This window comes from Barbatula barbatula (assembly GCF_947034865.1).
Source record: "Barbatula barbatula genome assembly, chromosome: 1".
Classification (NCBI taxonomy): Eukaryota; Metazoa; Chordata; class Actinopteri; order Cypriniformes; family Nemacheilidae; genus Barbatula; species Barbatula barbatula.
Window position 1 is genome coordinate 14259578 of NC_136766.1, and position 27193 is coordinate 14286770.

Consider the following 27193-nt stretch of genomic DNA (forward strand, 5'->3'; position numbering starts at 1 on the left):
AAATGTTAACTTTGCCTGACTATTACCGTTTTTTACAGCGTGAAGTATTCATATCCAAAAACAGGTGATGTGTGTTTATTGAAATAAACGATATATAATGATTATTTGATTTCGTCCTCAAATTTAATTTTTACAAAAACATTGTTTGTACTTGCTCTTGTTCAATATTACAAATTGGTATGTGTTTTATACATGTAAAAAAGGTTTATAAATGCAAGAAAATACTTCAAACAGGGTCACAAAAGTAAAATTATATAAAGTTTCAGTTGTCTTAATTGGGTTTAAACCATTTTAATGTTTTGTTCCTTAATTGTATTTTAAAAAGAAACATAAATGCAATTGTTTTTTAATCATATCTACTATAACTAAACATACTTATCTTTTATTTTACTGTGCCCTCTAAAACATTTTATCCAAAGCAACTTGCATTGCTTTATCCTATACATTTAAACATGGGTATCTGCAATCCCCTGGGATTAAATCCACAACCTTGCGTTGTTAACGCAATGCTCTTACCACTGAGCCGTGACCAATTTTGTGGGTTGATGGCCTGCTGTCTCACAAATAAATAAGACCAGATATTATTTTTGCTCTATTGGTCATACAAGACATTAATTTAGCATTCGATTTCATTCCTTCATGGTCATTAGTCAGTATTCATGGTTTACATGGTAAATCCCCGCTATGACCTTTCTAACCATTATATGAATATAAATGTTATTCATGTTCATATTTTTGTTGCGGTCTGTTACTGCTTACATGTCGATAACTATATATTAACGTGAGGAGCTTCCGAAATGTTGGTGAATCCTTAAAAGCTTATTAAGCACAAAAAATCGATACGCTTAACTCACTGGTCTGACTTCTCTTGTGCCATCTCTCTTTGGGACTGACATAATAATGAATGTACATTAACTGAGAGCACAGTCACGCAAATCTCCCCACACCTACCCAACTGATCCATAAACCCAACTAATAACAGTGACAACCCAGGTGACAAGAATTACTGGGATTTTCACCTTCTTTCCATTGAATTTCCATAGAGAAAATTGTCTATTTTAGTTTGGCAACTTTGGAAATGTTGTGGCATGTAAAAGTGGATCAGTAATGCTATGGTGCTGATGAAACAGAATGCTTAATATGATGAGAAAAGGTTTTTGTCCGATTAGATTAGGCAAATAATTCAAATAATTCTCTATGCTTGAAGCTTGACCAAGTATACACCTATTCACCTATTTACAAAATGATTTGTTTATCGATTTATGAAAAATGAAATGAAAGTTGAATGAACATTGGTAAAGCCGGTACAGGACAGAGGGTAGAATTAATGATGCCAAAAGCAATAGTGATTCATTCAATTATTTTTTATATGATCCAAAGGTATTATGTAATGACAAATATCTATTCATATCTGTTAACATTTCTTATCTTAATGTGTATGCAAGCTTGAACACTTGGGTTCTTATTGCAGATAATATTGTCATGTTCAGTGCCCTTAGATGACAGTTCACTTTTTACTGTCGTTTATCTCTATTTATTTCACAGTCATTTAAACTCTAGCCAAGAAGATAAAAAGCACATATATATATTGGTTAACCATCATAAAAGCCATTTGGACTATGGATGGTCTGACACATGGCTTGCCTTTTCTATGGTCTGTAGCACAAGTAAACATTATACATCGGCACTTATTGGATTTTAAGGATTTATGTTTTCTGGTCATTGTGTCGTGAGTGTGTCCGCCTGTGGGTTTTACGCATGTTTATATCTAAACTGAAAGTTGGATAGCTCAATGAGGGGGTGTTTGTGGGCTTCATTTCTGGTGTGTGTCCTGGGCGATGTCTCATCTACGCCATGTCTGACCGAGACGTTTGCTTGTGTCGGAGGTGGTTGTGTATCCGTAGAACATGTGTGTGATTTTAAAGTAGACTGTGAAGATGGAAGTGATGAGACAAACTGTAAGTACGACAACAAAATAAACAAACATGTTTTTCTGTCCTTTTCATGTACAGTATGTTTGTTGTGTCTACAAAGGCCAACAAAGCTAATGGCCTGCTGGTTTCTTCATTTGTCTGCTTAAAGCTTTTAAATGCTCACAGGCTGTATTGTGTAAATAGTAAGATTTATTGTATTAAATGGAAGAATAATCATGAACTGGCTTTGGTGACCATGACATATAGTGCTAATACAATATATTGATAACATCTTCCCAAAGCTTTAACACTGAAACATTACTAATATATTTTAAAAGTTACTTAAACTTGCTATATTTCTCCTTGAAATGATACACAAATAACAATGTTTCTGATATGTGAACAGTTTATTAAAACCCAGCTTAAGTCATTTTTGTGATTTACTGTTTTCCACATAAAATCATCCTACATAATGTAAAGACCATGCTGTAAAAATATGACTTTGATAATATAGAATGAGTACAGCCATGTCAAAAACTGAAATCACAATGAAATACATTTATAATATCAAACTTTGATGCTTGTTTTTTTAGAATAAGGTTTTGACACACTAGCCTGGATTTCACAGACTGAGTCACATATTTAAACTTCTGCCTGTGTGTCATATTCAGCATCTTTTGCATTTGCTACTTCAAATCAATATTTTGACCACAGTATTTCCGTCAAGTAGTTTTTAAATGTTCTGTGATGATTTCACAATTTCATTTTGCAGTGATATACTGTAGTGATGAATACCTCTCTCTTGTCTTTGTAATATACTGTAGCTGTAGCTCTAAGTTTCCCTTTTATATAAAGGCTCCCAGTATGTGAGGTGTGACTTCCAGGAAGGTTTTTGTAGTTTTCAAGATCAACATGTTTGGACAAGAGGCTCAGGTCTGACTCGCCCCAACACAGAACTAGACCACAGAGAAAATGTTACTGGTAAGAAAAAAATATTTACTTTATCGATTATTTACTTTATTAACTGTTTTCTTGTCTTCTTGGGAACCTTGCCGTTTATTTTATTTTCTCAGGTCACTATCTTTATATACAATCTGAAAATGGACACGGCATTACTGCAGAGATACACAGTCCTTACTTTCAACCTTCACAGTCATGCTGGGTATTGTTAAAAAACATGCTCAGACCTCCTTTGTTTCTGAGTAGTTTTCATTCTTCATGCATTTTACAAACCATTCTCCATGTGTATCTGGTCATTCTTCAGCATTTTACAATCAGCTTGCAAGTAAAATAAATGTAAAAAATACTTTTTTTATAATTGTGAATATTATCATTGACAATTATTCTGTTTTCTGTTTGTGTATAAATAGAAAAAGCGCCTAGAAAGAGTTGGAAAGACAAATCGAGCAAAATAAGAACATGTAACACAATTTTGTGTAATAAAAGATTTCACAAAGCAACAAAATATTTTATTGACAAGAGAGATTGATAACTAGTGCAGGATTTTTATAATGTCGTATTTAGTTACTAACTTGTTGATGAGTGCTTAGCTCGATGTCAGAACCATAGCACCTGGGTGATGTATGTAAGCACCATGTGTGTTTTTTTAGATGACACATTGACAAAGCACTCTTTTAAAGGACCTTAAATATTCCCTTTATTTACTTGAGGAACCTCAGTTTATATTTCAAGTAGCCTCAAGTCTGACAAAGGGTGAAAAGCTTGACATATAACAGTCTTGGAATACATGCCTGAGGTCTTTGAAGCCCGAAGAAAAAATATTTTCTTTTAGTTCATTCATGTGATATTCTGTTCACTCCCAGCATTATTCAACTTTTCTACTGAACAGCTAACCTTCGACCATCATATCGGGCTGCTGATGGGGGCTTTGAAGGTTTTGATCAAATCAAAAGTTTTGGCAGAGCCACAGGAGGTTTGGTCTTTGTCCACCCCAAATCCAGATCCACACATTCGCCCCTGGATGCGATCGGTGGTGATGTTAAACAGCAGAGAGGAGTTTAAGGTGAGTCTATCCGTTCTAAGTGACTGGTTTTCTGTGCCTTTGGGAAGGAGGACATGCAGCTTCTTTTTAAATATATAGTTATAGAAAACATGTTCATGTTAATGTAACGGCTATGTACAGGTGTTGATTAGAGGACTGATATTCAACAGCAGTGATCCATATGAAGTTATCGCCATTGATGACATGTCCTTTAGCAAAGGCTGTGTGGCAGTTGGTGGTAAGTCAACACTTACACACCATGACAAACACCAAGCCAAGCAAAACCAAAGGGTGAAACGTGGTTTCATCACTAGGACCTTATTCATTCTTTTGAAATGTATTGGTACTGTAGAAACAATGATGATAGGCAGAAAAATCCCAAAGCAAATTTGAACTTTACACAGGTAACCCCAAAATAGAAGTGTGAGTGACATCAGTTACATGATCAGTTTATAAACATACTGTAAGTACCATGGTCCATGACAAAGTCATGGTCTGGTTTTAAAATCCTCTCAGCATTTTATAGATTTTAATTTCATTTTGGACACAAAAATAAAGCTTTGCTGTAAATCAGTATTTTACACTGTGTCACTATAAATAATACACCCCACAAGATGCTATATTCCAAAGCATCTAAAAAGCAAGGTTTATGTGGAGTTTGGTTGTAAAAATCTGAGTTACAATACCGCATTGTTGTGATTTATTTCAGACACCCAGATTATTTGTAATAATATTGAAATCCCATTTAAACTTTACACCTACACACTTTTATCCCATGCAACTTGTATTGCAGCTATAACAGGTTACGCTTAAGGGCATCGGTTATGCTTAAGGTCATTATTGGTGATAATGGTGATCTAAGCAGCTCTCTGGTTTATGGGGGCTTATGGGGTCCACACTAACTTTTTAACCCTTTTCTTACCTTGACCTGCAACCTATGTTACACTATGTCGGTTTTATTTCCAGAGAAGGAAATCAAGGCTCCTCTTCAAATTCCCTGCGCATCTTCTCAGTTTTACTGTGGCGCAAATGAATGTGTGGATGGGGTGAAAGTGTGTGACTTTACTTCAGACTGTCCCAATGGAGAGGATGAGTTCAACTGTTGTGAGTAGTCAAAACAGCTAGCTAACATGATTTCTTTAGAATATACATTTTAATACAGTTTTTAGAAAGAATTGCTCATCACCTTCATAATCCATTTATACTCTAATTCTATTTGTTTAAAAACTATATCTAAATCTGGCACTTAAATATTTTTGCAATAATCATCTGACAACTGCTAGCGCATGTGTAACAATACAACCTAAAAAACTTTAAGTATACTCTAATTTATTAACCAAGTTTATTCATTATTTTGTAATGGAGTCAAATTATTTCAATTTGGCCTTTAGTATCACAGTGTGATTTTGAGTCTGATTCGTGTGGCTGGTATGAGCTTGTGCGGGGAGATGGATTTGAATGGGTAAGAGGTTCAGCAAATGGAGACTCTGAAGATTATCAAGGCCAAACACCTCCACGGGATCATTCCACTAATACAAGTGCAGGTAAGCACAGGACAAAACTGCACACAGAATGTGACAATTAAGTAGTACATCAGCAAAACAGTCTATGAAAGATCGAGTTTGAATGGGTTGAATCTTGAAAATATATAGTTACCAGATTATGTTTTTTATGTTCCTTTCCCTCCTCAAGGTCACTTCATGTTTATCTTTGAAAACAGCAGCAGTTTTTCCCAGCAGGCTTTGCTGCGCAGTCCTACATTCCAACAATCAGGTTCAGATTGCATTTTGTCCTTCTGGTAAGAAATATGACGGTTCAAGAATCAGCCTGAAGGTGCAGATTTCTAAGCTAGTGAAATCATTGAAGAAATATTGACACAGCCTGACTCATCGAATCCTTATAAAAGCATTACATTTGGCATTACATTGATTGTTTTGCTTCCAGGCACTATAATTACGGTCAGTCTGTTGGTGCTGCTGAAATGCACCTGCTAATCGATGGCTTAGACAGCACCACTACACTTTGGCAAACACTATATAACCAAGGCAACCAGTGGCACCCAGTGATTGTGCAGATTGGCAGGCAGACAAGACCTTTCCAACTCTCCGTCACAAAACTGAGTCTGGGCGTGTATGAAGGAGTTTCTGCAATAGATGACATTGTGTTTCATAACTGCTCATTGCCAGAGGCTATGGAGACATGCCCATCTCCCGGTCAGTTTCATTGCAGCCGGAGTAAAGCGTGTGTGAACTATTTTCAGATCTGTGACCTGATCGACGACTGTGGAGATGGAACGGATGAAGAAAACTGCTGTCAGTATTACATAGGTTTTATGTTAATAAAAATATTTAAGGTAAATGTTTCAGCTTATATGCTCTAACATTAGCAGTCTGTTTACAATAATAATTTCTCTTAGCTTCAGAGCTAATGTGTGACTTTGAAGAAGGCCTGTGCAGCTGGACTCAAGATGATGCGGACGACATTTTCGATTGGAGCCGTATCCAAGGACCTACTCCCACTTTCAACACGGGGCCATGGAAAGACCACACTTGGGCCAATGTTGATGGACACTTCCTTTACATTGAATCATCAGAACCACAAAAGTTCAAAGATACCGCTGCTCTTATCAGTCAACCTTTTCTCCCAACTCCTCGCAGAGGTCCTGAACCTAAGCCACCCTGCATTTTCAGATTCCACTATCACATGTTCGGAAAGCACGTGTTCCGGTTGGCTGTGTACATACGCACCCGTAACAGTGGGCGGGGCAACTTGTTGTGGTTTTGCTTCGGTGACCAAGGCAACTACTGGCACAGACAGATATTGCATATTAATAGCAATCACCACTTTCAGGTGGGTTATTGATGTGAATTATGGATGCTGGATAATAAATGGATAATGTTGTGAAGGTTCTCTTGCAGTTGACTGACTAAATGTTTATATACAACTCTGGCAAACTAAATTTTTATTGTATTGCTCAGTATAGTATCTCTGATAATTCATGAACTTATAAATTATAATGACTGTCTCAGCAGAAAGCCTAAAGCATTTCTGAGGAGCAATATCTGTAATATTAAACTTTTTGCTGCTACAGATTATAGTGGAGGGAACAGTTGGTGATGACTTCAGAGGAGATATTGCTATAGATGACCTTTCTTTTCTTGGATGTGAACCATATGAAGGTAAAATAAAATTATTAGCAGATGGTTTGTAAACAAAAAATATGTGTGTTCTTTAAAGCTTAAATAGTGTAAGAGCTTTTCTATTGCTCAATGGTATAGCATGCCACATGTAACACAATGGGTTCAAATCCCAGGGAATGACCCTGAATGCATCCTACATCCTTTAAGATTGAAGTGCCTGCCATACGCATAAATTCAAATGCACACACGACCATTTGCACATTTCACAAACAATTGCACTTTGTAGGTAAATTGCCTTCAGAGGAGCCCAGCACCCCTGTCCCTGTCCCCACCATGTCGGTAACACCCCCTCATAGCTGCCCCCCTGGCCAGTTTGGGTGCAAAGCTACAAGAGAGTGTGTGAGTCTCAGTCAAGTATGCGACTTTACTCCTGACTGCTCCGACAGCTCTGATGAAGAACATTGTGGTACGCATTTTTCATCTGTCCATCCATCTGCATTTTCCATCTGTCCACCCATTTGTCCATTCATCTTTCTATTTTCTATTTTCTCAGTGAAGGAGTATTGTGATTTTGAAGGTGATGCTCTATGTGGATTCTATTTAAGTCATCAAGTCACTCCCTTTCACTGGCAGAAAGGACAAGGGAAAAGTATTCTCCATGGAGAAGACTACCACAGACCTTCTAATGACCATACTTTGTAAACCCCCATATGCATACATTTGCTGAAATATGTTTGTGAAGTGCATGATCAGATTTGCATAGCGTAGGTGTTTGTGGCTATTTGTTTACACTTCTGTTTATTTTGCAGTGGTTCTCCGGAGGGTTGGTATCTATTTGCAGACAGCTCTAATGGAGGATACGGTCACACTACCAATCTATTGACTCCAACTATCACAAAAACAGGACCTCAGTGCACTTTAGTGTTCTGGTATTACATGAGCGGCTTCACTGTTGGAACGTTACAGGTGTGTTGATTTTGAAATTATTATTTGGTTCTGTTGCTGCAGAACTTCATATTCTGTTACCTAAAGTAACCTCCGAGTATCAGCACCACCATAAACATATACTTTATGTGTAGGTCTTTATCAAATCATTTGCTGTCATACATGAAGTTTGGTCCCAAAGTGGTAATGAAGGCAACAGCTGGAGGCGGGGAGAGGTCTTCATTGGAATCCGTCACAACATTCAGGTCAGGGAAATATCATTTATGCCTTTTCATTTGTGCTGTAATTCCATTGTGCCAAAACAACATCTTAGGATTTTGGCTGTGTCTCAATCAGCTCACTAGCACGTGAATCAGTATATCATGTACACTGGTTCAGGCATTGGTAGGGATCCTGGCTCACTTTACGTTGGGATACCGTTCACTTATTTTCCAGTGACGTGACTGTGTGAGTGCGTTGTAATACTTCACAGCTGGTAACTATCAACAACAGGCAAAACCGACATCTCTCTGACTTAATTTTTTTAATAATGGTCAAAATACATATGAGAAACACTGTCAAATTTGGTCTAATATCAAATTTAACTGTTAAATAGATTGTGTTCCCTGCCTGTCTAAGAATGTGTGTATATAGCCTTCATCAAATAAAATAGACGTAAATAAAATAAAATCGAATTTTTTTTAGTTCATTAAGTTCGGTTAAACAGACTCAAAACGGTTAAACTGCTCCCTTACTTTTGCTTTGCATTGTACTAGAAGGATTTTGCAAATGAGACAGCCCTTAAAATGGTCCACTCCCTGATCAGTGCTCTGACTACTGTACAGGGTAGCTGATTGAGACGTACCCTTTGTGTTTGTGTGCACATGTATTCCTGAAATGTGATCCACAGATAAATGTTAACTGTTTGAGTGATGTTTGAACTGTTGATTCTTGATCACAAATGTCACGACCTTTTCTCAGTCAGTCCTTTGCATCATTAATATTTATCAACATAGACACGTAAACACACATGCTTTTAAACGCATTTCTATATTGTGTGATACCTTTACTCATTAGTGGTAAGTACCCTTGGTGAGAGCTTATTGTCCTATTACCTTTTGAATATGAAACCTAAAAGTATCAAAGAACAAAATGGTATATAAGCATTTGCATTTTTGTTTACAAATGTATTGTTAGGTGGTTCTGCGTGCCAAGCGTGGTATCAGCTACATGGGCGATGTTGTTATTGATGACGTGGCTTTTGTGGACTGTGCCCCTCCATTAAGAACCGATCTCCCTTGTGATACGAATGAATTCAACTGTGCCAATGGTCACTGTATTTCTGAGGATAACTTGTGTGACTTTATTGATCATTGTGGAGATGGATCTGATGAGAATCACTACATATGCAGTAAGAAGCAAATCTATCAAATCTAAAACTTTGTAGTTATGTTGTATTTTTTTTACATCTCTACTGACCAAGTTCAAAGGTTAACAGTAAAATGGTTTACAGTATATGTATGTTTACAGTATATGTATGTTTACAGTATATGTATGTTTACAGTATATGTATGTTTTTCCAGAGGGATTCAGTGGTCGCTGCAATTTCGAGTTTGACCTTTGCTCTTGGAGACAGAGACAAGATGATGATTTTGATTGGTTGATAAAGGCAGGAAATCCTCGGAGCAGACCGTCTACTGATCACACTTTACGCAACCCATCAGGCAATTATTTATATCTAGAAGGTTCCTTCCCTCAGACAACTGGACATATTGCTCAAATCATAGGACCTCTTTTCAGTCGCTACAGCAAAGACTGTAAGGTGAGTGCTCATTACTGTTTGCATTTGTCTTTTTCATTCTAGTCCACAAGCAGTTTCTGCTTTCATTACATTAGGAGCTATTGTAAAAGATTTTAGTCTCAGTATTCCCAAAAGATTATATAATAATCTCTGAATATTGGTTCAGTTTACAGTTGGTAGTATCCCATTTTTAACAGGACACAATCCCAATGAGAGCCTCGGGAAAAGACTATTTTTCTATGCTATAGACATTACAAGAAACAACTATTTTAATAAGTCATGGGCTAAGAAACTCGGTCTTTATAATAACACTATACTCAGATAGCTTCTGTTTATCCCATGTAAATCTTGAGTACTTACACAATAGTATCGCACCCTTCAAATATCCGTAGAGTCTTTAGTTTGATCACATTTATTAAAGACTAACACGGTTCAATAACAGGAAGGAAGGAGACGGGAACCGGCAAACCTAAAACAACTTTAATTAATAAATAAAAATGTAAAAAGCCAGCCTGGTCTAAACCATATCTAAAAGCCAGGCCTGGTCCTCTCTTACTGACGGTCCGGTCGCTCGTCCTCTTATGCTCCCGGTCTCCTCCGTGATACAAGACCTCCTGTCTCTAATCCAGGCTCTCGTCCTGCCTACTTCACTACATACCCCCGTTCCCTGACATACTGCCGCTCAGTCCTCAACCAGCCGGAATACTCTCCTTTTTTCTTTACTGCATTCACTTCAGCTCTTGCTTGTGTATTAATACATAGCTTGGCTTTGTGTAGTGCTATATTGACAAATCACTTGTGATGTTCCTTATTTGTAAGTCGCTTTGGATAAAAGCACCTGCAAAAGATATGAATGTAAATGCTGCTCAGTTTCTCATGTAGTGCTTTTATACAGGTTCTAGACTGTGTGTAGTGAGACATTCCATCATGTTAAAGTATGTGCACAAGTACTTAAAAGACTTGAGATGTAATGATTGTGAATGGACACTATGTGATTATGAATTATTCCTTAATGATACATGCAATTGTCTGTTACCATGTGTTGTAAATAATGTCCCTTGTATAAGCTTCTCCGTGGGCAGCGCAATGCACATTAATTTGTTTACTAAGCTTATGGAACCGGTGAATGCAGAAACGTTGTTTGGAAACAATGTTGCACTCTTCCGCAGTCAGGGGATGGGCAGGGCTATGTGTAATGACCCGAACACAGAACCTGCAGAGTGAGGTTGTAGCTGCCATGAGGCTTCTAGGGTAGTAGTGGCAGTAGAATTTGTCAGTTTAAGAGTTGTTCCACCGCTAAAATAATTCTTGAGACATTATTATAAGGTAAAAATTAGTTTTTACTTTAAGCAATAGCTACTGTGTCCAATGAGAATTAGACTCGAATTGAGGGAGGCTGGGGGGATCCGGGATCCCCGATAAGGCATTAGGGATCATCTACAGTATAAAGTAAAAAAATAATAACATTAATAATTACAAATCTAAGTTTTGTGCAGATAAAATATGGTAAATATTGTGAATGTGTATCACATCTGATTTTGGGTGCTTCTCTAAAGGTAGCTTGGGCAAAAAAATAATACTCCACTTGGAAACTTGGATTTTTTGGTGGTCATTTTCTGTCTCTCTCCCTAACTCTCTCTCTCTCTCTCTCTCTCTCTCTCTTTCTTTGTACTGCATTTATCCAGTAAACTCAGAACACATTTAATCAGGTCATTCTTTTATTTATTTATATTTACTCGATTCAAATCAGATACTGGTGGGTGGAGTTTTTGTAAATAGTCTCTGCCAACAAGGTGGGTTGTTTGCACGGTTTGCAGAGATATTCTGATTAAATATTTACAATTGTTTTAAACTTTTTCTATAAAACCTATTTAAAAATATGCTATGAGATTTTTGGTCCTGCCCAAAAAAAACATGGGGGATAAGACATAATTCAGTTTGAGTACTCCGTTTAAATATTACTGCTCAGCAACCAAATCTGGCGGGTTCTTTTGGAGTAACATGTCACATCTTGAAATCATCATGATTTTAAATGTGAATTTCTATGCACCATTACTATGACTTTCCTGAAACGAATTTCCCAGCAGTGCATGAAAACTCTCAGAATGTGACAACGTAACCACCACTCCACTTAACTGAAAAAATGCCTTGGCTGGAAAGTCTTCTTTTCTGCTTCCTTATTGAGAGCAGAACACTGTCCTTCACTGCCCTTCACAATACTGATTCATTACCCTCAGTAATGTATGTTATGGTGCGTGTGTTTCTGTGTTTAGGAAAGCTGTTATATATTGATCAGATGTAGATCATTCTCACAAAGATGATTTGCACTGTTTTAATTTCCTCTGCATTGTTACATGCTGTGGAGCTCTGCCTTGAATATAACAGCAGAACGAGATGTCAGGAATTAAATAGTGGCTGTTACAATGAAGCAGATACTCAGTCATTGAGCCAGCAGACAGCGATCAATCATTCTGTCAGACACACACACACACACACACACACACACACACACACACACACACACACACATTTCAACACAGTGAGTATCTGTGCGGCTGCAGACCTATTTCAAGCTCTCATCCAAAACAGCCATGTTTTTTGAACTCCTGTAATTTAAAAACTGTACTTTTTTAACAGTGTATGTCAGAGATTATTAGGCCTTTTCACATTGTCCTCATATTTTTCCTCTATGCGTATTTTGCACATGTCAATTAGTCTTGTCCTTTAAATCGGTGAAAGCACCAGTTTGCGCGATTAGTGCAAATCACAACAGTCATTGCGAAACTGCATTTGTCATTAATCCAAATATATTTGTGTATATTAAATGCTGAATTGTCCATGCCTAGCATTCACAATATTGAATCTATTCTCTAAATTTAATATTTGATATATTCTTCATTGTTTAAATTGGATTTTGTATAAGATAATCACAAGCACAGGCAGGTAATAAATTAAATCTTTATTAAATCTTATTGTTTTGCGACCTGTCATTGTAATCTATTCTTTCTGTTTTGAACATATATATGCAGGTATTTATCAATCTAAATTATGTTGACAAAAGCTTATGGTTTGGATTATAAGCTTATTGTCAGATTGCTGTCTGTTTTGCCCATCACTGCATAAATATTACACCCACTTCTACACTTGATATCTACACTGTAAGGCCTTTAACTATTCGTTAACCATTTTTATTGTAACTACATGTGCTGTTGCATTGCAGTAATTCAGTATAAGGCATTTGACTAACTTTAACTAGTAAAATCATTTAATAAAAACAAATTTTGGACACACATGTGTATCAGCAGGTAAACCTAAAACAGACACCTTTAAACAAATGAAAAATAAATGTAATAAAAATAAGTAGTCAGATTACGAATTAGGAATGTGTAGTCTAGGGGATTAAGTTACTGACTACAAATGCAGTGTAGTTTGTATGTCCCATGTAATCTTCCCAACTCTGCGTATAAGCAAGAAGATATGTAATGAATCTAATTTATGTTTGTTTGTTTGTTTGTTTGTTTGTTTACTTGCTTTCCAAGATGGTCTTTTACGTCCACATGTCCCGTGACGGCATTGGCACGCTGAACGTGTACATGGTAACAAATTCCAACCAGCTGTTACTGAACCTCACGGGTAATCAAGGCAACTACTGGAAGAGACAGGAAGTGCCTCTCTCCTCTCCTCAAAACTTCCGTATTATGTTTGAAGGCAAGGTGGGCAGCAACACACAAGTTCACATCTGCCTTGATGACATCACTTTCTCAGCGGGCTGTATCCCCAGCAGCAGTTTTGAGACAGTCTCCCGTTACACGTTATTGTCAGGTACACCTTTAAAAATTATGCCTGTCCTCAAGCACACAAACAAGTGACACTACCGTACTGTAACAATGCTCCACAAATTACATTCATCTTATAGTTTGCTAACCACCAATGCAATGTAGGTTACTTTAGTCATAGCATGTCTAGAAAAACCAGAGAAGAGACCAGCATGAGGAAAAAAAGTTATGATTTGTTATTCTTTCTCTAAACAAGATATGAAGCTGTAACTGGGTTTTATAGTTTCCTGAAAAGAAAAGTTGAGCTTGAATACATGCAGAGAAGTGTCCATAAGAAATGCATTTTAGGTATTTTAGGTTGAATCAGAGGCTGTGCAATAAAGTTCACAGTTTTATAATGATTCAGAAAAATTTATTCAGAAGCATATTTTTCTGTAAGCATCCATACTGATGCAGTTGGTATTGTGTTGTTGTAGAATGCTCTGTTTGGGAAATATGGCAGAATTATTTATACCTTGAAATTGTGTGTGTGTGTGTGTGTGTGTTCAGGCTCCTGTCCGCCAGGTTTTCTGCACTGTAACAATGGCAATTGTTACAAATCAGAGCAGACATGTGACTTCACTGACAACTGTGGAGATGGAACGGATGAAATGGACTGTGGGACATCTTGCTCGTTTGAAAATGGGCGCTGTGGATGGAAGAGCAGCTTGGCAGACACCTTTAGTTGGACTCTTGGAGTTGGTTCTATCCATAGGATCAGACCTTCTCATGACCACACGCTTAAGAATCAAAGTGGTAAGATTCCAAGTTCAGCCTTGTATCTGTAGTTACAGTAATAACATACCTGATCACCCACATATCTATAGCACACTCTTTTCTTTACAATTTGTAGAATGCCCAGGGAAATCAGACTGAAGCAAACTGACATCAAACACAATTCTTCAGTATGTTTAAACTTGTTTTTTAATCTATATTTACACTTACAAAAAGATAAATATTGAAATACACAGCAAAAAGTGTTCAAAATGCAAATTGCAGCAAATCCTGCAAATGCTACTTAATTCTTGACACACAACAGAGAAAGATTTTCATTCTCTGAAAAGGTTTGTCCATCATCATTTATTTCTAGTAATTACTAACTCCGTTCTTCCAGTAAGATGTTTAGAGTTATGATGTCTGTTTTTCTATACTTATTGGGGATCTCTGTTAAGCTTCCTGTGAGACATCAGTACTTTCTAACCTTTACATTTGGCGTTTTAGCAAATGCTATTATCTTACAAATGTAGAAAATTGTGAGCAATTTGTGAGACAGGAGTTAAAATATCTGCAGTGTAACACTGCTAGGTTCCAGGATCAAGCTAGATAGAACAGGGTCTAGAACAGAATAGCGGCGAAAATGTGAAGGTGAGATTGTTATCCGCTACTATTTCTGAGAGACAAATTAACATAGTCCACTGAGAAGTTTTGTTCGTTGCTAGTTGCTAAAATGAGCATTTCTAAAGTATTCACCTACTGGATTTGCCAAAGTTTGCAAGGTTTGTGTCATCAAAGGTCTAAAAACGTAATCATTAACTCTTAACGGAAAGTCAACAAGATATCCTTAGGCCACAATAGATGTTTAGATTTATTTTATGTATGTTAAAACTGATAACAGAAATTCTGACTGTAATGAAATATTATTTGAAGGATCAACCAAGTTGCTGACACTGTGGTATCAGTAATATCAAAATGATGGTTCTTCGTACTATAATAAAATAAAGCAGATATCGTAAGGGGAAGAAAATAATCAAAAATCCCACCTTGTGTGGCAAGGACAAAGCTTATCCCTCAGTATTTACTTTTATGAACCTAAAACCTGAAAGGAGATAATTTTGAGTAATAAACTAGTCTCATTAATTAAATGAAATGAATGTCAATTGCAGTTTTGCTAGAGGCTGTCAGTGACAGTAAATGATAAAATCAATTTATGATAATGGATATGTCCCAATACTGATGCTTACTACATATAATGCTATAACCAGCACAGTATTTTTAATATGTAGTAGACATACTGTATGTGCAGTTGGATCTGGCTTGGAGCCGTACTGAGCACCCTCCAAGCAAGTGTTGATGTTGATGATATAATATTATCAGTTTTAAATTATCATAATTACATCTCTCTCTCTCTCTCTCTCTCTCTCTCTCTCTCTCTCTCTCTCTCTCTCTCTCTCTCTCTCTCTCTCTCTCTCTCTCTCTGTTTCTCGTCATAGGGTACTTTGCATATATGGCAGCCACTCCTGCTGGTTTGAAGGGTGATAAAGCGCACATGAGAAGTTCAGTATGGAAGGAATCTACTGCCAGATGTAAACTCTCCTTCTGGTACTATATTTCTGAAAAGGCCAGAGGAATTATTCGCCTCTTCATTAAGGTAAATTACTAATGACTAAAATAACAAAGTGGTATAAACATATAGTGGTCTGTGTAACTTTTTTGGGCACTTGTCAGTTTCCAAGGTAACTTAAAACAGAGAAACTCAATTGAAAAATGTCAATGGTTGTTTGTGTGGTGGAAGGGACAATTTGTCCTTATTGATATTTGGGCAGTTCATTTGCCACTGTGAACAATGAAATCGTTACATTGCCAACGGACCCTGATCTCACGGATCAGCAACATTTCACACCGAAATACATGGAGGAATTTAGTGGAAAAGAAATGTCAGAAAAAATTCAGTTTTATTAACGGGACAGTTAACCCAAAAATGTAAATCCTGTCATTTTTACTCACCCTCAAGTTGTTTCAAATCTGAGTAAATGTTTTTGTTTTCTACCATAGTAGGGGAAAAACAATGGTATTCAAAGGTGCCCCAGAACTATTTGCTTCCCTAATTTCTTCAAAATATCTTCTTTTGTGTTCATCAGAACAAAAATATTTACACAAATTTGGAACAACCTGAGGGTGAGGATAGAGGAAGAATTGTTCCTTTGCTTGTTGCAAATGAAAAACAGCACTTCTTATTATCCATTTTAATCATTTTAAGTAACTTAAATTCAAATTTAAATTGAATTATTTATCCAATCATGACTGTTGACCCCGCAAATATGCATATAAGAATGTTAACCCAAGCAGCAACCTGAACTGAAACATAAAATGTGTGTCGAGCAGACAGAGAATGAGCTTAGGGAGATGTGGACACAGCAGGAGATGTACGAGGAGTGGAGGAGAGCTGAGGTGTCTCTGAAAAACCTGAGGAACTTTATTTTGATATTTGAAGCGGTTCGAACACGAGATGTGAGTGGTGGAGTGGCTCTCGACGATCTGGAATTCATTGACTGTGAACAACGTGAGTCCTTTATATCAACACAATCCAGACACTTTGTCTTGGTACCATGATGAGAAAAGGGATGGCATCAGTTGAATATATTTTTTTTACATTGTGTTTATGGTGTGTAGTGTTTGTGTTGCTGTTGCTTGTGTTGGATCTGTGGCCTGTTTATAAATTTGGCCAATTTGTATACACCATTAACCTTTAGCAGATGCTTACAAATGAGAAATATCATACCCAGTTAAGATAAATTATTATGAAAGAGGTGTATCTGTATTATATAGGCAATAGATTATACCTAGTAACGTAATAGAGAAACCAAACTAAATATAATTTCCCATTATAAATTAAACTAAACTATTTGAATTACAGTTTTAACAGTCTCATTCACATCTTTAATTTCAATCCACGCTCCAGTGCAGTTGGCCATCAAACTATGCGTATAAAAAATACTTCACACATTTTCTAGATTAACTTAATAAAGGAATGAAACAAAATCTGAGTAATTGCCATTAAAAACAAACACTAAACTATTTTAGAGGCTGCAAGAGCCTGTGTAATGCTTTCCAAGATGGAAAAACTGTCAGATAACAGAAGGATCTTTAGTGATCAGATTTCAAATGTGAGATGCTGTAAGGATTTATGAAGCTCTCTCTTTCAGTTGTATTATGCGCTTTATTTTTATAAGCATCATTTGCACATCGAATTTGCTCTTTACATCTTACATATTGAGCTTTCATGAGCTGTTCAAGTTGAGAAATATGTGACAATGTGATTTATTTACACGCAATGGAACTAGGGTTCGAACCTGGCAATGGAACAATAGACCCCAGAGAAAAACAACAAGAAGTCATGTCCACATATATTTCCCATGAGTCTCTTAACGTTCATGCATAAGCATGACCAGCATGACTCTGCGGCTTGTCCTCAGCAGTGTCTAATGAAAACCATCATCACCCTTTAATTGGATGAGAAGTCATTGGGGAACAACATTTAAAGATAGAATAAGTTCCCCTTTCAGTTTTCAGGCTTGACACGGAAAATGTCAGATTTCTTTTACATACTAGCACTTTTTAATCACAGTCATTACACTTGAGCTTGTGTTTCTTTTAGTGAGAGTATGTTTGCTAAGTGGAGATGTGAAACTCAATCTTTGTTCAGACTATACTCACTGCGTTCAGTTTAACATCAATAAACCATTGCGTTCTTGCTTTCAACAGGTTATATTTGAATGTTAAAGTGTAATAAACACAATTCGTTTCGTTGTTTTACTGGGGCTTTGTAGGCCTACAACAAGATTAAAAAATGATATGAAACCTCACATTTCGCTCTATTATTGTGGGTAATTAACTGTAGCTTGTAAATAAACTAATGTATCTCTATCAAAGTGTAAAGAGAAACAGAGGAGTGAAGATATTTTCTCACTTTTTGAGAGTATGCTCTTCAGAAACAAAATTTATTCAAATCTGTCAGGTATGGAGGAAACAGAACACATACAGATTGAGGGACAAATAATTTATTAAACAACAAAAAGGGAAAAACAAAACCCATGAGGGGACAGAAACAACAGAAATTTGACAAAATACAATAAACAGACTTGCCTAGACTGTTTTGGACCAACAAACAGAAAGAATAAACAGATGCATTTCCATGTATTTCAGAAGCTGTGCGTCCTGGGTCATGCCCCGCTGTCACAGATTTTGTGTGTGATAATGGAGACTGCATTGAGTATCACTTGGAGTGTGATGGTAAAGCAGACTGTTCAGATGAGTCTGATGAGATGGACTGCAGTAAGTGCATCTGCATTTCAAATGTTGATTGCCATTTCATCATGTTTTGTAATTTTAGTATTTCCTTGTTTCCATTCTTTACTTGTTCTCATACCATAACTATATAGACAGTAAATAGTAAAACAATTTATTCTATGGCGTTAACTTCTCACCTTCTCGTTGGTTCTTACAGTGATTGTTCCAGGAGCTTGTAAATTTGATTTGCCTAAAGGTCTTTGGGAGGAAACCTGTCAGTTGTCTCAGGATCTTGATGATGAGTTTGACTGGAATATAGGACATGGCAGCATGTTTAATGGGACTGGACCATCAGCTGATCACAGTCTCAGTTAGTAATTCACTCTTCAATTAAAATGGTCACAATGAAGTAAACACATCAACTGAATATGAACACATTTCAAATATAAATGGAAACGGGTAAATTACTGCATGAAATATTAAACTAGAACAGATACTTTCTTAGCTTTTTAACTTTATTTAGGTTTTGAGCAAGTTGAAATGGAGAAAGATAAGAAGCTTGTAATAAAATTTTAATTCTCACAAGGATAATCCACGAATTCAGAATAGTTGCATTAAAGTTTGTTGTGTGTTGTAATAAATGTATTTTTGATTCAGCAGGTCTCATACATCACTGTTGGTTTAGTAAAGAGCAATATGAAAATTTACCTCTACTGCAAATATATTCATCTGAAACATCAAATGATCTCAAATTATAAAGTGAAGTTGAAGTTGGTGGAGAGGGCCGAAGAAGTAGCAGTGTTCTCTTTACAGATCCATGTTTCCCTTAGTGCCACATTGAGATAAGACTGACTGGCATATACCTCCAAAACACTTCTATGAAACGTCCTTTGAAGTCCTGCTTGCAAATGTCTCCTGGTCAATCTGCTTGTTTTATTATTCGACTTAGGTCCAATATAAAAAGGCAAAACTAATGCTTCTGTTAGGGTTCATTCATAAAACCGATCTGACGCCAATCGGTCCGGTGTCATTTCCCTCGCCATAGTAGGAAAGAATCTAAATCTCTAACAAAGACTGATGTGCACTAGCAGACCTCTGTGACCCTTTGATTGATCCACATGTTTTTAATTGATAAAGTGAAGTTGACGCCATTGTTATTTTTTATTGCTAAAAGCCAAAGCTTACGAATACACGTGCACTGAGAGGGGGACCGACCAATCACAACAGCATAAGAAGCAGAAGCTCGCTGATGTGGGTGGGATCTTCAGACACACGCTCTAAGCAGGAAATCAATCACAACAGACTGGGTCAGCTTTACCAATCAAACGTTTCAGAAGGAAGGACTTTATACAAACCTATAAAATCTGATTGTTTTATGAAAAGAGGGAAAGCGGTGAAGAACAATCTTGAAATATGTGAAATATAAAGCGTTTTTTAACTAGAACTATGAACATCCATTGTTAAACACCCAAAAAACACAATCAAAGCTTCGAAAACAGCCAAATAATGGCACCTTTAAAATGAAATTGGTTGGAGACATTTACAAATCATGACCTGAATGTTTGCTGTATAAATTGGCTGGCACACATGGGCTGAAAGATCAGTGTCATTGTGTGAAAGTGTCAAGTGTACATTACTTTAATTGTGAAAATTATTCTGCTCCCTCACAGGTGATTGATTTAGCCTAGTGAACATGTTATTGATTTTTTCGTGCCAGACACAAAGTAAAGGAAATGACAGTTTCCCTCTTTACGGAGTCGCTCTCTGCTAAATCAGTGAAATAAGACCTTCTGCAGTTATTATGTGTGCTACAGTATAATCTCCATTGTGACATGGCAAGATAAGAAATAGTTTGCAAATGCTTGTATGGAATTGAAAGTTTTGCACAAACAACACAACGTGAACAGCATCATAATAAAATCTAACTTACTTTAAGATTACGAATTGTCTATAAGCAACAGTACGTTTATACTTTTAGTAGTATAGCATGTAGAGTATCAAACCATTTTTGCTAACTGCAATGTAACAAAACTCAAAAACAATCTGCTGGAACCCAATAATTTTTTGTTGTGTTTCTTTGCTTTCTAAGATGGAGAAGGTGGATACCTGTTTGTGAACTCCAGTGCCCAGAGAGAGGGAGATGTTGCCAGGTTAATAACGACGCAAACATTTCCTGCTAGTATTGGTATATGTCATCTCCGCTTCTGGTTTCACATGTATGGCTCACATCATATGGGTACGCTGAAGGTGAGGCAACAAAGTAAAATTTGTGTTCTTCTGAAAATAAGTAATGTGAAAAAGTGATATATTCACCACTTTCCGTTGCATGTGATAGTATTTTACATTAAGCGGCTATGAAAGACATGCCATATATCTTTCAGGTAGTAATTTAATTTCAGTTCTATTTTATGAGAAGTGCCTTGCCAACTGTGCAGAGTTATGAGTGTTGTGAAATGTTTTGCAGTGATAGACCTCTTGAAACCTGTGTAATGAATTCTGTGTATTATATTTCAGGTGTATACAGTGGGGCGCAGTGGAAGACCTCTGTTAATATGGGCAGCTTGTGATAACTATGGAGACAACTGGATTTACACTAATGTGATATTATCAAACATATCACCCTTTAGAGTGAGCATTGAGGCTGAAGTTGGAGAAAACCAGTGGACAGTCGTTGCTATAGATCATCTCTCTTTTACTAGAGAATGTCATGTGGGAGGTATTAAACTGGCTTCTCATTCTTTCTTCTCACCCTACCAAACTTGAAAACTAACCGTTTTGTTTCTATGTGTCCAGCTCCGGTGACCCCTGTCCCACAAACATGCCACATGGAACAGTTTCAGTGTTTGTATCTATTTGATTGTATTCCACTAAGCTGGCGTTGCGATGGAGAGGTGGACTGTATAGACCGCTCAGATGAGGACATGTGTTCAAGTTTGGAGTGTGAGACGGGGGAATACCGCTGCAGGAACAGTACCTGTATTCCAGCACTTCTCCTCTGTGACTCCGTTTTTGACTGCCCCAATGGAGAAGATGAGCATGGATGCCGTAAGACCTAAGCACACACATTAGCAAAAATAAATGTGAACAAATTACATATAGTTGCGAAAATAATAAGCAACCATTTCAAAATTATTAAAAAAAGTTCTGAATTTACTATTTATAGGTAACATTATCATTTTTGTTTCATTCTGTGAAGTACTAACAGTATTTCTCCCAAATCTAAAAAGAAATATTGTTTATAAAGACAGTTCCAATTAAACAACATAAACAACGTTACTTCACACTTTTTTATCCCCCAACTTGACTTCCGGTAAACATTCACAAACAATAGAGTGCCAGTAGATTATTTCTGAGTTAAATTAAATAAAAATAAAATTATTATTTGCTGAAAATGCGAACTGGAGAAACAGGTAAAAAAACTGACCTTAAATTCTTCAAAGACAACAAGTTCATTATCACTTTTAAGCGATACAACATTGTATGAACACGTATTTAGGAAAATTTCTAAAATATTTTCTATGTTTTAACCTCAGTTTTCATGTGTTTTGTTATGCTACGAGTCTTTCACATTGCTGTTCGAGTTTTATGTCACTCATGGGGTTTGTTTTTGTTGAAATTCAGCAGACACAAATTATAATTTGGAACGGTCTCTTAATTTGTTCTGTATGTTTAAAATGTGAATGAATCTTTATCTTGTTTTATTCTCTTGTTTTTGTTTATCTTTCCTTGTAGCCATTAAGCAATGTAATGATGGGGAATTAATGTGTGAGGCGACAGCAGACTGTGTTGCGTACTACAGTCGATGTGATGGTGTTGATGACTGTCCATCTTTTAACTCTGATGAGTCCAGTTGCCATGGTAAGGCTATGGTAGAACATCTCCTTTACTTTATTTAAATGGGTCATATAAAGCATTTTTAATGTTTAATTCTTACCCTTGATGTCCATTTGCACTGGTAGTAAAGGTTTACAAATTAAAGGGGTCATTTGACATGGCTAAAAGGAATATTATTGTTTGCTTTAGATGTAATACAATGTGTAAACACGATTTAAGGTTTAAAAATGCTGCATTTTCCACATACAGAGCATGTTTGTATCTCCTCTTTGCTCCGCCTCTCTGAAACACACTAATATTTTACAAAGCTCATCGCTCTGAAAAGTGAGGTGTGCTATGATTGGCCAGTTAACCAGTGCGTAGTGATTGGTTGTAAACTGCACGGAAATGTATTGCCTCTTACCATAATCAGGTTCCAAAACTACTGACAGGTGATAAAATGATATCGATCCTTCCTTATCAATTCGAGCCCTAATATGATCTGGAAAATCAGGTGTTAAGAGTAATTGACTATAAAACAAACAACCATATACATCATACAGAGCTTGTGTGAGATAGAAACAAGCTCGCATTACAGCAGGGAATGGTAACATAATAAATACTGCGGGTGCTTCGGCCCTTCTTGATCAACCAGTGTTACACCATGTCTCGTGGTTTTTTTTTCACGTTGCACGCGTGTATGCATTTGCAGATCACACAAAGAAACAACAAAATCAAACTCACGTTAGTCCGTAACAAAGTCTTTACCAATGAAAATATACGTACAGACTGCGAATCTGAAGCGCCAGTCCTTGTAGAGTTTTAACTGTTGGAATGGCAGGTTTGTGAAGCAATCATCCGTGAAATGCGCTGCACACAGTTGAATATTCGGACTGTTCTTTTCTCGAACAGTATTTGACATAAAATGTAACCATTTGTTTTTAGTTTCCTCGTCCTTCGGAAGGGCAAACAAAGAGGCTTTCGTTTCGCAACGAAACACACAGCGTCTCCTCGAAATGGCTGTGCTGGCGCCAGTACAAGATTTACAAGACTTGCCCACCTTACCTGCGCTTAGATTTGAGCGGTATTAGTCAAATCGTTTTACGAACTGACGTAGAGTCGCCGGGGTGTGGTTACACGAGGGGTTTCAGGCAGGTCTGGGAGAGCATTCGCTTCTAGATAAAATACATCAATATTTGCAATTTCTTTTCTTGGTATAACACCTGTAACGTACAGTATTGTTTCTTCATTTTTTGTTAGAGAAATTGATTTTGGTCTAGTGATCCAGAAAGAGAGCATTACCATAACAAATCTTAATTGTCTAGTTCACAGTAATCCCTTCAATGAAAGTTACAATTTGGAGCCTAAAATTTATGAACATAAAATATATTACTTTATAGTGACGTATGAGTCAGGTAATATGTTGCTTATGATTTAGTATAGGCACTTTTTCTGGGTACTACAATATCTCTCCAATTGCCTTTTGGGAGGAACTGTGCCTCTAAAGCTCCATCGGGGTAAAGTCTCTTGTCAATGCATGGAGACACTGGCTGCGTTTATATTTGTCATCAACATGCGATCTCTGTGATCCGAACAAGCAGATCTTCTGACAATCACCGCGTTTACACTTGTCAACATCAATTGAGCATTCATTATAATGATTATTTGATCATAATAATATATTCTATAATTTTTTTGTTTACAGAATGTCCCTTAGGGTACTGTCTTAATGGAGGCGTATGTGTAGTGAAGGCAAATGGGCCAGTATGCATGTAAGTTCCTCAAAAGTTACTTTTTCTATTAAACTTTGAGTTTTATTGAGTTTTATTAAGTCCTCTACACTTACCAGTCAGTCATGACTGTTCAGGTGACAAGATCCTGTAGAAGATATTTTTTACTTTGAATTATTCATCATATCTTCCAATACCAGTTGAATATCACATTGAAATTTGAGAACATTATACAAAGAGAATTAATGGCCTGCCCCTAAGTTCAAACGTGTGCTTTTCAACACTGCCAAAGCATGTCTTTCTTTAATTATAGTCCTTAACTTTTTCATCAGGTTCTTCCCAAACGTTCGCTCCTTATAAATAATGGATGTCATGGTGTCATCCATACTAAATTAGAACTTTAGTTTCTTATGCACTAGTGTATAAGACTAGTTTGTGTGCTCCTGGAAAACCATTTTTTGCTCCCCTGAGGAAAGCAGATTATAAATCAAGCTAAATCATATTTATTTGAAAATGCAGAAAGGTTTATATGATGGTTAGGTTTAGGGGTAGGGTGTGGGTTAGGGGATAGAATATACTTATCGTACAGCATCAAAAATATTATGTCTAATAAAATATTCCCTATGAAACAAGCTAACCCAACATGTGTGTGTGTCGGCATGCTGTTGATTTCAGAATAGCTTTCAGACATTCTGTGAAAGGGACAGAAAACATGTGGAATGGGCTAAAGTATGAAAATGTGAGAACTAGAAAGGGACAGTGCGTGTCTTTTCCTCATTACAGGAGCTTAGGGGCAGCTATTGTAGAAAAGAAGGACATGTGAATCCCTTCAAGCTAATATTCATTCAAATAGGACATTTAAAAAACAAAATTCCTCTACCATGATTATTCTGGGAGTCTCTGTGCAAATTTTTTTCTTTTTCTTTCCAGCTGTCCATCATTGTGGACTGGTAATCGTTGCAATATCATAAGAAAACCAATAGCTCCCATAACGCCAGTTATACCAGATAGTAAACTAGGTAAGCAAGAGACAGGTGTGTGTGTATATGCTTATTTAAATACAGTTCTGTCCTTCTAAATAAATGTATGCTTGTAGCTATTTAACATGTAGTGTACATTGATTGAATGTGCTATACAGCTGTCAATATTGCTTTGAGTGCTGTGCTGATCCTCTTGGCTTTTGCAACCGGAGTCACTTCATTCATCTTAATACAGAGACATTTACTTAGGTACGTCCTTTCAAATGTGTTCATGAAGCATGAGAACAGAATGTGTCAGTAAAGGGATGCTGTATTACTGGCAGAGCTGGGTAGTTACTGATTACTTGCAAGATTACGTAATCAGATTCCAAAATTCAAGTACTTGAATAACATTACATTTTAAAATACTCGCAATAACATTACATATTACTTAGATTATTATTTTTGGTAAGCCTACCACTTTAACTGTAAAAAAATCAACCATCCCATGATAGTGAGTCTAACATGTTTTTGTTTACAAGCATTTTGTTTACAACCCACGATAGCGAGTCTCCCATGTTTTGGTTTTTCAAGCATTCATGTTCGCTATATGTATTTGAGAACAGTGTTAAAGGGGTCACATGAAATGGCTAAAACTAATATTGTTGTTTGGTTTAGATGTAATGCATCGTGTATACACGATTTAAGTTTATTACTGTATATTAATTCCGGATATTTCTCTGATGTGTGCTGTGGCATTCTTCCTGACTGAACAGAGACCCCAGTCTCATTGACAATAAAGAGTTGAATCGCTCTGGTTTTGATGTGCACAGAGAGGTAAGACATATATATCAATATAAATGTCATTGTTGATTGAAAAGCTCTTATGTATGTAAAGGCTCGTATATTGTGCAGCGATGTGTTTCTACGAATAGAGACCTTCCTTTCTTTTGCCGTGCTTTATGCTATACATTTATCTCTCTAATAGACTATCTCTGTGTTCCATCTCCATTTCTCTTTTACACTTACAGCTTCTTTTCCACTTGGGAATGAACAGTGTTATTTAGTAATTTGAACCTCTCCGCAGGTGTGATAGAGCTCTTCGTCACACTGCTGATGGGAAATATTGACCTGTACGCTTAAGTCTGTTTGTTGTGGCGAGTGTGCGTGTATCACTCCCTTCTTAACTCGTTGTAATGTGAGTTTCACTCTTATGTGCAATTAGTACTTTTCTGAGTAAAGCATATTTCAGTCCCCATTTATTTTCTTGTTACGCATTACTGAGAATTTCTGTTTTAAATTTGCAGCAGGAAGCAAACTGGATTTGCCAACTGTTTGCATTTCTTATTCTTGTCACATAATACACTGTTGCAATTTCAAGTTTGCAGTTTGATTGTAAAACAACCTTCATCTTTTGACGAGATGTTATAAAATGAAACTATTGTTATACAATATTTGTATAACTGGATCTGACATTTAATTAAATGAATTGATTTGGTTCTTCTTGTTATAGCTTCCCTCTCTACCCATTAAACCCAGATGGTCTGGTCTTCCTCGGCTGAACATCAGTGTTTACCCATGGAGAGAGGAACCAAAGGTATGATATAATCAACATAATGACCATTTAGTTCCTTTACAAAAACACTTACAAGACTCATACCTGCGTTGTACAATGCAATCAACCTAAAACATTCATGAATGTATCGTGACAAAAAAATAGAAATAATTGATTGGTCATAATGGATCAAAAAAGTGTTTCACAATTACTCACAGAGTAAACTGTCTCTAAGTATATTCAGTACATTTAATGCGTTCGTCTGTGCTATTTAGAGCTTCACCTCAAAGGAAGCCAAGCTGTCTTTCTCCAATCCACTCTACAAGTGCTCGAGAGGTTCTGAAGCCTAAACCAAACAGATGCAGAATCACTTTTATATTTCCCTGTGGATTTACAGTTCGTCCACTTCATTTGAGCCTCAATCACAACATGACTGTACTTGTTTAGGGTTTAACTCGTGGGAAGTAAAGTGTGACCATATACCATATACATACTTTAAAGCATGTTTCAGCAAAATAAAGCAATTAAACTTTA

The 27193-nt window shown here is 36.7% G+C and overlaps 1 protein-coding gene across 3 annotated transcripts; it reads left to right on the plus strand.

Annotated features, from left to right (window-relative positions):
* The first annotated feature begins 1630 nt into the window (after positions 1 to 1630).
* malrd1 (MAM and LDL receptor class A domain containing 1) lies at positions 1631 to 27193 on the plus strand. Of its 3 annotated transcripts, XR_013787020.1 has the most exons (34): positions 1656 to 1958; positions 2769 to 2894; positions 2987 to 3075; positions 3763 to 3936; positions 4057 to 4153; positions 4882 to 5019; positions 5307 to 5459; positions 5608 to 5713; positions 5860 to 6227; positions 6332 to 6765; positions 7007 to 7094; positions 7342 to 7521; positions 7609 to 7753; positions 7865 to 8021; positions 8135 to 8245; positions 9177 to 9390; positions 9563 to 9801; positions 13320 to 13602; positions 14106 to 14351; positions 15806 to 15963; positions 16698 to 16875; positions 18519 to 18647; positions 18820 to 18972; positions 20692 to 20849; positions 21117 to 21318; positions 21396 to 21647; positions 22335 to 22460; positions 24121 to 24187; positions 25076 to 25164; positions 25284 to 25374; positions 25881 to 25941; positions 26192 to 26302; positions 26618 to 26701; positions 26935 to 27193. XR_013787020.1 is itself a non-coding variant. In XM_079462376.1 (33 exons), exons 1-33 carry the CDS (start codon positions 1793 to 1795, stop codon positions 27007 to 27009), a joined length of 5337 nt encoding a protein of 1778 aa, XP_079318502.1. In that variant the 5' UTR covers positions 1631 to 1792; the 3' UTR covers positions 27010 to 27193. The 3 variants fall into 3 exon arrangements, 2 of the variants coding, with proteins under 2 accessions (XP_079318502.1, XP_079318503.1); XM_079462376.1 differs by lacking the exon at positions 26192 to 26302 and having other exon boundaries at positions 1631 to 1958; XM_079462377.1 differs by lacking the exon at positions 26192 to 26302 and having other exon boundaries at positions 18522 to 18647.

What these genes read in the sequence shown, in the direction of transcription:
- malrd1 (XM_079462376.1), top strand. Translation starts at nt 1,793, where the DNA reads ATGAGGGGGTGTTTGTGGGCTTCATTTCTGGTGTGTGTCCTGGGCGAT. An exon ending in GCTACAGCAAAGACTGTAAG is followed by an intron (nt 9,802 to 13,319) that starts GTGAGTGCTCAT and finishes TTGCTTTCCAAG; the next exon opens with ATGGTCTTTTACGTCCACAT. An exon ending in CATGGAGAGAGGAACCAAAG is followed by an intron (nt 26,702 to 26,934) that starts GTATGATATAAT and finishes TGTGCTATTTAG; the next exon opens with AGCTTCACCTCAAAGGAAGC.